The following is a 14,612-nucleotide window of genomic DNA, read 5'->3' on the forward strand; positions in this document are numbered from 1 at the left end:
GGGCAGTGAATTTGACAATATCTTTCTGATCATTTGCCAAATTCCCTTATCATCTCTGCCTTGAAAGCTCCCATAGGTGCTATTGCTTCTGACATCACTACCACCTAGTCCCACTGCTGGTGTTTAATCCAAATAGAAACTGGGCCATCTTCCTCCATTGTGTCACAGATCTCTTTTTTTGACTTCCTAAGTTGCCTTGGCATGGAAGAAAGTCTCATTCTGAACTTTTATTGACTCTAGATTTTAATTTGGGGCATCATTATAAAGAGATCATAGAAAAAGGGTTAAAAACTCACATATTCAAAAATATTTATAACAACTATTTTTGTGATGTCAAAGAATTGAAATTGAGTCAATGCCCATAAAATGAGGAATGACCGAACAAATTGTGGCTTATAGCTGTGATGAAATATTAATTAATATTCTATAAGAAATGAAAAGAAAGCAAATTTTAGAAAAACCTGGAAAGACTTACATGAACTGATGCTGAGTAAAGTAAGCAGATTCAGAAGAACATTATATACAATAATAACAGCAACATTGTGTGATGATCAATTATAATTGTCTTACCTCTTCTCAGCTATAAAATGATCCAAGAAAATCCCAAAAGACTCATGAAGGAAAATGTTAGCCATATCCAGAGAAAGAACTGATGGAGTCTGCAGATGAAAGAATAATATTTATTCCTTTTTTGTTGTTTTTTGTTTTTCATGGATTTCCCTTTTGTTCTGTTCTTTCACAACATAACAAATATGGAAATAGGTTTAATGTGACTTCACATATAACCTAAAAAAATAGAATATGTATTTTTGAGTATTCTTGAGTAACTGTATACAGTACCACAATGTCTAACATGAGCAGTGATCTATGCAGGCAAGGTGTAACTGCTGTTCCCAAGCTCATGGGACAGACATTTGAATGATAATGTTTTGATCCAACTCTGAAATGGACTTCAAAATCAAATCATAACTCAATTCTTGATAAAATATATAGGTTTTGTGCCTACTGTCATTTCAAGCATTGAGCAACAGAGCTTGGATCAAATGAAAAGTTTTCTCAAAATGGAATATTCAGAATATATTGGAATAATGATAGGTAATTAGCTTGACCCTTACTCATTCAAATATTCTAAAATGACTCCCAGATTATTTCTCATTCTATCAACTTAAAATAAGAAAAACAAATCAGAAGCATTATTACTTTCCTCATCATCATTCTCTTCCTTCTCTTCCTACTTCTATTCTTTCTCTTTTTTCTTTTTTAATAGTGATTGAATTGTCAGAGTAGTGATTTAAAAATGTTTTTCAATGTTAAACATCCAGGATGTCCTAGAGATATATATTTGACATGAATTTTTTTATGTTTCTTGAAACAAAGTCAGCATTTTGAATGACTATATGTGCCTATATACTAAGTGCTTTACAGTTATTTCATTTGTTTCTCACAACTCTTCAAGGTAAATACTACAATCCACATTTCAAAAGTTGAGAAAACTGAAGCAGAGAGAGTTTTATTTGTCCTGGGTCACAGAACTATTAAGTTCCTGAGGGCAGATTTGAACTTGAATCTTACTGACTATAGACCAGGTACTCTCTTCATCTAGTTGCTTTTGTAAGCAACACTTTCCTTACAATAAACAAACATGTATTTATTCTTCATCTGTTGAAATAAGCTCTTTTTAAGCTATGACCTGACAGGGTCAGTTAGGTGGCACAGTGAACAGAACACCACCCCTGGAGTCAGGAGGACCTGAGTTCAAATCTGAACTCAAACACTTAATAATTGCCTAGCTCAATGACCTTGGGCAAGTCACTTAACCCAATTGCCTTAAATAAATAAAATTTAAAAAAGATATGTCCTTACAGCTTTAAAGTAGAATTAATATTATCAACAAATAGGGAAGCATTTATTTGTTCATGGAAATTGAATGGAACTCCACAATCCAGCCATAATGGCTTTGTCTCTGTTCCTCACAAATATGTTCCCTTTTTCATCTTCATGTATTTGCACTGACTATCTCCCAAATCTGGAATTCATTCCCTCCCTATCTCTCTGCCTCATAGAAGTCCTCTCCTTAAAAACTCAGATCAAGTACCATCTTCCCCACATCTGCTACTACTCACACTTTCATAGCCTTGCCTCTGTGTTATGGTACTGGAAGAAGCAAATTAAACATTAACTCCTTTGCTCCAGAGTTCATAATCAAAGATAAATTATCCTTGAGACTTATTTTCTAATCTCTAATGTAAAGTTAGGGAATTGTTCAAAATTCACTTTCAGTTCTAAATCTAAGATCCTTCATCACACTATCAACATTCTATAGACTCTTTACTAAATGTATAGATTATATATCTCATCAGCTCTTATCAGGATTATTTTGTTAATTTTCCTAGAATTAAATTCTTCCTGCTTCCAGTCTTTCACTAATTAATCCTAAAAATAATCCTGCAATCCCTATTGAATCAGTCCTGTGAAAATGATCATTTTGAAGCAAAAAATCAGTCTCTTCAGAGTTAGAAGGATCTCAATAGTTGTCTAGCCAATCCATACTTTTAAAGGATTTTTTCTAAAATATACACCTCACAAGTGATTATACAACTTTAGCAAGTCTGTCTGTCTGTCTGTCTTTCTGTCTCTCTCCCCTATCTCCTTCTGTCTTCTCTCGCTCACACACACACATATATATCAGACACACACACACACACACACACACACACACACACACACACACACACACACGAAGACAGAAACTAATTCCCTTTCAGAAGACTAACCATTTCCATTCCCCTACTCTAAAACCTTAAGAGACTCCTTATTTTTACTTCCAATAGGTTAAAACAAGGAAGCCTCTGCCTCCTCATTTCAAGCCAACACAATTTTGCTACTACTTCTCTTTCCATCCTTCTTCATATTGGTCCCTTCTGTGTACTCTTTGCAGCCGAACTGTACTGCTTTCTATTTCTCAGACTCAATATTTAATCTCATGTCTTTGTGCATACTCACAATCTATCCTCAAGACCTGGAATATTCCCCCTCCCTTACCTTCCACCTTTTGGAAGCTTATATACCTTCTAAATTCAGCTCAAGGGCCTCATTTTCTATGAAGTCTTTTCTGGTTCATTTTTCCCTTTGTTTTTTTTTTTTAATTTTTCTTTTACAGTTTACTCATTTGTCAGAGTTTTTTCCCCTTCTCTAATTATATTTTTATCAATGCATATTAAGCTTAAAAGTAAAATGTGTACTGTTAGAGCTAAAGTTCTTAACTTTTAGTGTACTTTTGACTACACCTTGTTAGGGACTGTTGTCTGTGGGAGTACTGTAAAATTTCATCACCTGGTATCCTCTAGCACTAGAGAGTTATTTACTGGTTGATTGTGGAGGGTCACAGTTGTGGAAGTGGACCAGAGACTGGGGAGGATAGTTAATCACTTGTGTTTGGTTTAATAAATGGAAATCTTGATGGAGTACTTGGAGATCCTGGAGATCTAGAAGAAATTGGCGTACAGGGAGAACTTGTCTCTCTTGTCTCCCACCCCTTCAGTGTTCACTTGGGGAAAGGTTAAGTGAGTCCGGAAAGGGACTCAACATATTGGTGCCTGAACAGGGACACAAAGGCGGAGCTATCTGAGTGAAGTCCAGGATAAGGACCAGCAGATAAAAGCAACATCCAGGTCATTCCGAAGCAGAAGACTTTGGAAGAGGTAACAGGTTTTGATTGTCATCAGGGGCTGGTTTTAAGCTGGAACAAGGGGGTGTGAAGGAAAACAAAAGTAAGAAGAAACAAATAAGTATTTAGCTTTAAGGAACCAGTGAAAGTAAGAAGAAACAAATAAGAATTCAGCACTTAAGTATTGGGCATTAAGGAGCCAGCAAAAGTGAGAAGTATTCAGCATTGGGGAATCAGCAGGAAGTGGGGTCTCCAAGGTAGCACCTCAGCTTCTTTCTCAGCAGCAGTCTGTACCAGCACCATGAATGGGATGCGGGGGACCTGCTGGCTGTTCCTTTTGGCTGCTGCTGCCTGTCTTGGCGGCACTATGTGTGTCAAGCGCAACCTAAACCCCTAAACCCATGGTCAACTTCAGAGAATTTTCACCGTTGCCTCTGACAGACCCTGACTCCGACCCTGAAGCCTAAAAGGAATGCCATTTCAGAAGCCACAAAGGAATTTCACCGTTCAGCCTCCATGACTCTTGCTCCAGAACCAGAAAGCCGTGAAGTAAACACTTAACTGCGCTTGCTAGTTGAAAGTAAAAATGTCACATGCTATCGGACAGTTTGTAATGGTGATGGTTACTGTTCAGAAAATGCAACAACTTCAAATTATACTGTTGTTAACAAGTCAAGTAACTGCAAATGCTGTCATTCTCTACTGCTCCCACCCTCTGCAGAGGGAGGGAGGAGGGAGAAGGGAAATCTTCCTTTTTGGAACTTCGAAACTCAAGGCTATGTCTCCAAAAACTTATTTTAGAAATCAAGGGACCCCCATGCCTTCTTCTTGGTTTAGGGAGGGGGAGGGAGAGCAATAGGCTACTGACTGGGAAACTTCATGGGCAATTAAAAGAAAAAGAGAAAAAAAGGCAAGACCACCTTTTTCTGGGATTGGGAAATTTAGATTTTGTCTTTTGAATGAAGCTTGTCCTTATGGCTTTGGTGTGTTATGTGTGTATATGTGTATATAATCATCAATAGGACGTTTTTATATCTCTCCACTGGTCTAGAGAGGTGGGAAAATGTTTCTGTATTTTGAGGTTTTGGTGCTGGCCAGGGTGTTCAACAATTTCACTTTCATAAGTTTGAAATACAAAAGAGTTATTTTCTGTGTGTTAGTGTCTAAACTCTGAAATAGTTAGGTAAAGTTAAATGTTACTCCTTTTAGTACCATTTGAAAGTTTGTAAATTGCAAAGTTTGTAAAGGATCTCAGCTGTGAGCTAAGCTTTTGCTAACCTAATATTGATTGACAGCTGTATTCAAGTTATGTTAATTGAGACTTTAAGGTTTACTGAATGTAGACTTCTGGACCCCTCTACTCATTGTTCCTGCAAGGGGCCAGAGCTGGGCTGGGGGGAACTGCCCCCCACCCAGAAGCATCTCCATGGAATTGGGTCACTTGGGAATGCAGTCCAAAGTGGGCAAATTTCCTGCCCTCAAGAGACTTTGAAAGATGTTGGTCTTCACAGGGTGTGGAGGGGAGTCCTTAGAGAATCCATTACAAAGGGGGAATGGCCCAGCCAATCACAAGGCTAGAAGAGTTTTCCTAATCCCATTCCAGGAATACCAAACCCCAAACTAGCTCTCAACTGGTCTAGAGTGACCTAGAGATCTTGACCTAATGCTACTGAGTTTGCACAATTAGGTAATTGACTATTAACCCACACACCCCCGGTGACCATTGGGGTTCTTTAGTATATCATGTGTTGTATGATGTGGGGTGGGGTCAGATTAGGGGCATGTCATGGAATGGGTGGACCTCTTAGATTGTAACTCAAACTCTGAGAGCCTATGAACATCTAAGAGGGAGGGGAAAGAATTTCTGAAGACCATAAATTATCTGACTGAGAAGACTAATTCGTGCTTCATGCCTAGGTGAAGTACTTGCACCTTGTAAGATGTATCTTGCAAGGTTCATGAATAAAATGTACAATTTTCTCTCTCTCTCTAGCAGGTTTTTCTTTTTATTCATTTATAACAGGGATAAACTGTATTTCAAGGAATTTGGGAATATTGCTTTTTTTACTATTGTTTAATTGACATTTGTTTATACTATTTTTGAACTTTTATTTGCAACTTATGTGATATCCATTATGCAATTGAATTAAGGAATTTCACTTCCAAAAAAAAGACAAAAGGGGGGGATATGTTATGGACTGTTGTGTGTGGGAATGCAATAAAATTTCATCACTTAGTGTCCTCTAGCAACAGAACATTATTTACTGGTTCATTGTAGAGTGCCATGGAAGTGGGAGTGGGGAGGATATTTAAGCACTTGTATTTGGTTTAATAAGAGAAGATCTTGATGGAGTACTTGGAGATCCTAGAGATCTTTGTGTAGAGGGAGAACTTGTCTCTCTTGTCTCCTGCCCCCTTCAGTGTTCACCTGGGGAAAGGTTAATCGAGTCCTGAAAGGGACTCAACATACCCCCTTCTGATAATGAGTTCCTTAAATTCACAAAATAAAATACATACAATTACAAAGGAAACTAATTAAATAAATAGCAAAGTTAATAGACCCCAGATTGAGAAACTCTATCCTAGAGAACAGAATAGTGGTACCTACTGTGTATTGTGATCTCACACAGTGACTGAACATAGTAAGTACATTTTATATATTATCTTAATTTGTTTCCTTCAGCATCCATGATTTGCTTAAAGGAAATGTAATTGACTGGGAAACTCAGGGAGATGTTTTAATGTTTATTCAAAGTTTTATTTAAATAGTCTGAACTGACATGACATTCTTAATTCTAGTTTCATATTAAGCTAATACTTGGAGTTGCATTCTGTTGATTATTAGATAATAGCCAATAAACAACAGAAGGAAGCAGAATACTATCCTGTTAATTCAGAATATGTTTTCAATTGTATTTATATAGGCTATGCTAGAAATCAGTCTTTGCTAAAGCAATCATTTTTCATTTGCAGCATCTGTTCTCCTTCTATCTATTTTAACCTATCTTCCAGAAAATAAGCATATTTTTACCACTGTTAATAGTGTTAACCAGGGAAAGCTAGGTGATACTAAGAAGTCCAGTTAGGTTCCATTTGACTTATTCACTGGCAGAAAAATGCTAATCATTGCCTACCCAATGGAAGATACAAATTTCATAAGAAGTAAATCTTGTCAAATATAAGCTTTGTTCAATGCTGCTCTTCCTAACTTCATCTTTCAAGACTTTTTATTTTTAAAGTCTGGATGATATATCATACTGGACACTGGCTTGAAGTCTCAATTAAAATCCTACCTCACACAAATTACCAACTGGGTGACCCTAGGCAAGTCATTTCATTTCTTTGTAGCTCAGCTTCATGATCTATAAAATGAAGGGATTAATCGTAGTGAATTCAAAGGTCCTTGAAACTCTAAATCTATAAACTCCTCTAATAAAAAAAAAAACCTAAAGTTTGATGTTCAAAGTCACAGTTGAATTTTGCTGGTAGCTGGTAGCTAAAAACTATTTAAATTGAATTTAAAACATTGAATTATTTGCAAAGGTCATTAAAATAAAATTTAAGCCCTGTGATACAATATTTTGAATTACCATCCTGATTTTAAAAGTACCTATGAAAAAACAATCTAACAGTACTTATGAATTTAAAATGTTTTATTATTTCATTTTGCCTTTTCATAATGTTCATTTATTTCTGGAGTAAAAACCAAAAATTTCTATAGATTGGGTTGCAGAAAAGATAAATGAGTAAAAGTACTCCATATAGTCATATCTGACAATGAATGCATTTTACACTAGTAAAACTACCTCTGTGTCATGAAGAGAGACATATATGTTATGGTTTTTTCCAGAAACCTTCATTGATTTTCAGTTAAGGATTACATTTTTTAATGATATTTTCATACATGTGACAGAGCCCCAGAGAACATTCACATTGACCCTTCTCTTTCACTTTGTTGCAACAACCAATGATAATGCTTCCCTAGAATGTATTCTTCCCTAAGATGCTTGACCCCCTCTCTATTCATGCCTGTTTATAGTATTATCATCATTCATTTTGTATTAATATGGTTCTCTTGGTCCTGCCAAATTTTGCATCTCCTTTTGGCACAAAAATTCTCCAATGTTTCTTTGAAATTCTCTGCTTGTTTGTGAAGCCAATTTTCACTTATTTCATAGGAACAGAAGAGGAAGATGAAGGGGATGACCTCTTGTTGCGGTCTGTGGAAGAGTTCTGGTGGTTTCCTCACATGTGGAGTCATATGCAGCCCCATCTCTTCCATAATGAATCATCCCTGGTGGAGCAGATGATTCTCAACAAGGAGTTTGCACTAGTAAGTATCTGCCGTAGGGTGAGATTTTGAATTCAGTGACCCAATTTAAATTGTGGGTCATTTGGGGAAAATATAATGCTTTGCACAGCTATCCAGATTAAAACTAGTCACTTTTATAATATATCAGATTTTTTTTCCAAAGTTCTGCTTAATTTAAACAAACAAGATTGGTCATTAGATAAGTGAAAGTTTTTTTTACATACTATTATAAACTTTACATATATACATATATACATACTTTTACAAAGTACCAGATTTTTGTTTCCACAGTTCTGCTTAATTTATGCAAGCAAGCCTTGGTCATTAGATAAATGAAAGGTTTTTTTTAAAAAAAACATTAATATTTTCTACTCCTTGGCAATAGGTTGATTATTGTCCTTCATTATTGAAGAAGACCAAAATGACATCACTATGTTTGAGACACATTACAGTGTGTCTGATTGTGACTGATCAGACCAGTATGAGCTCAGAATGCTCTACCACAGGCACAAATAGTCCATGTGAAAACCTGGGGTGGGTATTTTAAACTTATTGATGTCAAATTTCCTTTGAGCTGCTTCCATTTTGCCTCCCTCAAAGAGCGTAGCCCTCACTGATGAGGCCATGCCATGCTGGGTGGTCCTGTGCCAATGTCTCCCATGCTATACAATCAATTCTAAAGTTCTTCAGTGAGACCTTCAAGGTTCTTGGTGTCACTTCTTCTGACTCCCTTGTGAGCACTTACCCTGTGTGAGTTCTTCATAAAACAGTTCTTTAGGCAAGCATACGACTGGCATTCTAACATTGTGTCCAACCCATCTCTTTAGTAATATTTGAATGCTAGGCAGTTTAGCTCAAGAAAAGCAATTAGTAAATCCTTCAAAGGAAAAGATATCTTCCTTTCTCACCATGAGAGTGTAATATACATCTATTAATTCTTTGTTATTTTATGAGTGTGTTGAAATCTCAGGATGGAATTGCCTGTTGCATTGAGAAATTATATGAATTGATTATGCATATAGGCATATAGTATTCTTTAGAATCTGAAGTCAAACTTTCTTGTAGTCTGATCCATGGTCACTGTTGGACCATGCTACTATTACTGCTACTATCACTACCTATATACATGCCAATGTGTAGGTTGATGAGCAAGCTTTAAAGAAAATGCTAATGAATATTCCCAAGTCATTAAAATTTTTTATCTGATTCTGTCCCTCTTGAAACATGAATTATTTATTTATTCATTACTTAAAAATAAAATCCCCACAAAAATAAGGTAAACATATGTAATAGCATGTTTCTTCACCTAAATGAATTAAAAAACAAACAAGCTATTATCTCTGCCATTATTCTTAGTGATTGATACCTCCCTATCCCCAGGACTATATCTGATCCCAGTCTGACACATTAATAGCTATACATATGAGGCAGCTAGGTGGTGCAATGGATAGAACACTTGACTTTGGATTCAAGAGGACAGGAGTTTGAATCCAGTCTCAGACCCTTGACACTTATTAACTGCATGACCTTGGGCAAGTCACCTAACCATGATTGCTTCACATCCAGGGTCATCTCTAGCTGTGCTGATTCATATCTGATCACTGGACCCAGATGACTCTGGAGGGAAAAAATAAGACTGTGACTTAGCACAGCACTCCCTCACTCAAATCCAGTTCACGTGCTTGTCATGGCATCACCTCCCTGATGTCATGTTCTTCATTGAAAATGAAGGACAGGGGCGGCTAGGTGGCGTAGTGGATAAAGCACTGGCCTTGGAGTCAGGAGTACCTGGGTTCAAATCCGGTCTCAGACACTTAATAATTACCTAGCTGTGTGGCCTTGGGCAAGCCACATAACCCCATTTGCCTTGCAAAAAAAAACTAAAAAAAAAAAAGAAAATGAAGGACAAATATCACATCAGCTATACATAGTATTACCTAACTTTTCTTACAGGAACACTTCTTTTGTATCCATCACTTCTCTTCTAATCTAAAAAACCAATTACCAAGCATTTATTAAGTAACATTACTATGTTCCAGGTACTGTTCTAAGAACTAAGACTATTAAACCAAAAATAAACTTATATCTCTTCTCAAGAACTTTCCATTTAAGTAAGGATTCAAAGTGTCATACTTAAAATGAGCAAATTTATGGGATATCTGCATTTTCAAATGGTATGTAGGACTTTTCTGCTGGGTTTCTTGTAGAGCCTTAAATCTATCTTTCAATGAATGAGAATTATTTCATTTGTTATCAGTTCCTGATGCAGACACTAATATAAACTTCCAGGAATGCTGCTAGTCGTCCAATCAAAAGTTAAAATCATCAACTATTCCAAAGTTCCCAAGGTCCTTCTCCATCCAATGGTTAGGAGAAGAACCCAAGACTGAGACTAAGATTAGAGATCTCTATTCTTAAGTGATCCTTTCTCAAAAAATTGATTGGATAACTTATTTGACTGGCAGATCCTCAAATTCTTGGATTTCCAATTAATCTATTTTATAGTTGATCTATTGAGCACAAGTGCATTTATTCAACCTATCTGAAAGAATTTTCTGTGCATACCATCACTTTAGTTAATCTAGTGATTTAATACATGATGTTTTCATGTGGTAAACATGTCAATTTATAACATACTGCCATTCTAAATTGGGTGGGGGTAATTGATCTAATAACTCAATTGATTCCCACCTTAATATGTTACTTTATTTCCCAACATTCTATTTTTTTACTCAATTTTGTAGTTATTCATATTTGTCTTATGTATTCTGCCAGCAGTTACAGAGTAAGTAGACTCAAAAACAATTCATTCTATGAATAAGATTGCCTTTTTATTTTAAAATATTATTTTATTCCTTTTTTCTTTACATCAGCTATTTCAGATCCCTCTCTGAATTATGCCTTCCCTTTGATACAAGAAAATAATTAAGTAAAAGCATCTAAAAGAGAGAGCATTTTCAAAAATATAGAGTATTTTATCTTAAATAGTCCCAATCATCAAAGAGATGTTCCATTATTTAGTCTCCAAAGACTTCCAATAGGCTTTAAACTAGAATTTGACCTTTTTGGTGATGTTTCATTTACATTATTGTATTCACAGTTTTTTCTTGGCTCTGCATATGGTGGTCTAAAACAGTTCATACAAATCTTCTCAGTTTTCTCTGAATTTCTCACATTCATCATTTTTTATTGTACTATAATGTCCCATTTCATTTCTATGCCAGCTTCTAGTTCTTTCCAATTTGCTAACTACCAACTTTACTTCTAGTTCTTTGCTGTAATAAAAAATACAGCTATGGATATCTTGTTAAATGCTGAATTTTTCCTTCTGTTTTTCATTCAGTAGAGCTCACACTCGGGAGTAGGATTTCTGGATCACAGAATTTGGGCATTCAGTTTACTTTTCTTGCCTATTTATAAATTGAAATTTTAGAGTACTTGGGACCATTTCAAAATTTCTATCAAAGTATTAAGTGTGCTGGTTTTCTCAAAGTGCCTTCAACAAAAGCAGTTCTCATCTTTTGTTTTATTTGCCAATTTATTATTTTATAGATGATCTATTGGGCATATTTGTTCAACCAATCCAAAAGATTTTTTTGCGTGTATACCATTATTAAACAATTAACAATTGTTAAAACATTAAAGTTTCAGGGGTATCTAGGTGGCACAGTGAATAGAGAACTGGCCCTGGAGTCAGGAGGACCTGAGTTCAAATGTGACCTCAGACACTTATTACCTAGCTGTGAGACCCAGTGCAAATCACTTAACCCCATTGCCTTGCAAAAACAAAAACAAAACAAACATTAAAATTTCTTAAAATTGCATATCTCTTACAATTAATGATTTTTGGCATGTTCACATGTGTTAATAGAGATGAAATTATTTTGAAAGACCTATTTTTATAATCTTTGACCATCTTTCTTTTGAGGAAGTGGTAAAATAAATTTCATAAATAAATCTTATGTGTGTATATATATATATGTGTGTGGGTGTTTACATTTCTTTTCTATAAATATTTTATTTTTAAATATTATAAATTTCTTGTACATTTTCTCCTTCAAATGTTTATATTTGCTACAAATTTTTCCTAATTATTTCTATAATTGCTATTTTTCCTAATTCTATCTTCATTGGTTTTAATAATTAAAAAATCTTTTGAGTAGTCAAACTTTTTTTTATCTTTTATCCTTTCCCATTTCCCTCTTTAGTAATTCTCTACCTCTTCATAGCATGAAAGGTACTGGATTTCATTCTCTTCTAATTTTTTAATGGTGTAGCCTTTTATATTTAATTGAGTTCCTTGTGAACTTATCATGATATTAGATATGAATATACTTTAATTTTTGTCCAAATGTTCTCAAGTTTTCTCAACAATTTTTGTAAAAAATAATTTTTCCCTAATCACTTATATTATTCAATATCTGACTGCTTTTGCTTTTATTTCCTCTTTTTACTTGTTTATTTACTTGTTTATTACTTATTTAAAACAATAATAATTTTAATGACTACTACTTTGTAATATAGTTTGAGGTATACTAATGCTAGCTTAATTTGTACTTTTAGTCAACCCTCTCTGTAGAATACAAACAGTTTTTCTCATAGGTATTTTGTTACTATTTTTTCTAGATTTAAAAAAATCACTTTTGTAATTTGATGGATATAACACAAAATCAGTAAATAAATTTATGGAATATTGACATTTTTATTGTATGACATGTCCACAAAACAAACAGTACATATCTCTACAGTAGTTTGTCTTCCTTTATTTATTTAAATATTATTTTTAATTGTATATTTATATTGTGTTTATAAATTTTGTAAAGGTTGCATCATGGTTATTTGCAGCTCAGATATTTTGCCAGGAAGACTCATCATCCTGACTTCAAATCAGGCCTCAGATATTTGCTGTGTGACCCTGGGCAAATCACATATCCCTGTTTGCCTCAGTTCCTCACCTATAAAATGAAAGAAAGAAATGACAAATCATTCCAGTTTCTTTGCAAAGAAATTTATAAATTGGATCACAGATAGCTGAATATGACTGAAAAATGACAACAAAAAGTTATTTTGAACTGAATATATTTCATCCCCATGTAATCAGCCCAGCATCATTTTGAAAGGCCTAGTTGTGGGGCAGGAACAAGTAATGATGATGCTGTGCTAAAAGTGAAACAATTTTTCAGCTTTGTTTATCCTTTCTTGATTAGGTGATTGGGCATGTAGTTTATTCTCCTGTTTTACTATCCAATCTTGTCTTTTCTTTTCATCCATCTTATTTCCTTCCACTTCTACATTTTGCATTTTAATTGTTTTCTTTTACAGAGAATCTACTATTATGGAGATTATTTCTGTCTTCTAAATTTATGTATCTCTGGTCAGACTTTTTAATTTCTTTATTGAGAGCTCTAGTTTCTAGCTTTATTTATTGGATATCTTCATCAATTCATAAATGGCTGTTTTGGACCATTTTTGAAGTTACTGGAGCTGTCTTATTGACATTTCAGCAGACCTTACAGAATTTCAACTTTTTCAGTCAATCATGACTCACTTCCTTTGTTGTAAAATATCTGTCTCCTATGATTCTTTCACCTCCTCAATTATCTCAGATTTCTTAGTCTCTCTGCTACTTTTTTTATTTTGTTCTTACTGAAAATGTACTTACGGCAAATCCTTCCATTCAGATGAGACAGCATTTTCTTCCTGTCTTCTATTCCTTAAAGAGATCATTTTCCAGTGGCATTGTGATAGTCAAATAGAATAAGGAATGTAAAGCACTTTGTGCACCTTAAATGTCAGTGGAATTTTTATTACATAGTGAACTTCCATCCTGGTAGTGATTCACTCCCTGACTTGTCTATTTCTTTGTCAGTGTTAAGTAGTTTTTCAGTTAGGTCCAGATCTCCTTGACCCCATCTGGGGCTTTCTTGTCAGAGATATTGGACTGGTTTGCCATTTCCTTCACCAGTTCATTTTAAAGATGAAGAACTGAGGCAAACACTGTAAATTGAGTTCCCCAGAATCATCCAGTTAGTGAGATTTGAAATCAGATTTGAAGAGTCTTCCTGATTCCAAGACCAACACTCTATCTACTGCACTGCCTGAATTTTCTACTGTAGCTCAAGCAATATTTACAGAACAATATTGGAATTGTTTAGTAACTAGACTGAAGGGATAAGATAGATAGACAGACAGGCAGGCAGATATCTATCTGCTTTACTAATGTTTTCTTAAATCTAAACAACTGTCATAGTATTTCAAGCATTAGATGTATATACTTATAATACTTAAAATTTAACACTGAGTTAGCACACTTATCAGTTTCTCTGAGAAAGAAGAGTGGTTGTTTGGGTTCTGAGCTAGTCTGTAGTGAGATTCCAAGAAGACAATAATAATGTTCCTTTACTATCTTCCCTACAAATAATCTGGCATCCTGCTGAAAGGGGTGCAGAAGACTTCATTTGATTTTCTTCACCTTTTTTCTCACTCCTACTGGCTGTTTACTCCCTCTTATGCTGTATTAATTAATTTTAATAGGAATTGCATGTCTAATTTACTCCCTCCTCTATGTCCTGGACTCCACACTCCTCCACAGTCAATCCCTTTTCATCTTCTGAGGATTCATGGGTCTAAATC

At 35.0% G+C, this 14,612-nt stretch overlaps 1 protein-coding gene across 1 annotated transcript in view; it reads left to right on the forward strand.

Annotated features, from left to right (window-relative positions):
* Positions 1 to 14,612, forward strand: part of NDST4 (N-deacetylase and N-sulfotransferase 4) — a 445,770-nt gene that overhangs the window by 226,736 nt on the left and 204,422 nt on the right. Inside the window, exon 4 of the mRNA XM_074228617.1 lies at positions 7,846 to 8,000. Within this exon, the coding sequence (XP_074084718.1) occupies positions 7,846 to 8,000 (155 nt within the window). The remainder of the gene's footprint in view (positions 1 to 7,845; positions 8,001 to 14,612) is intronic.

The sequence above is a fragment of the Macrotis lagotis genome, chromosome 3, assembly GCF_037893015.1.
Source record: "Macrotis lagotis isolate mMagLag1 chromosome 3, bilby.v1.9.chrom.fasta, whole genome shotgun sequence".
Classification (NCBI taxonomy): Eukaryota; Metazoa; Chordata; class Mammalia; order Peramelemorphia; family Peramelidae; genus Macrotis; species Macrotis lagotis.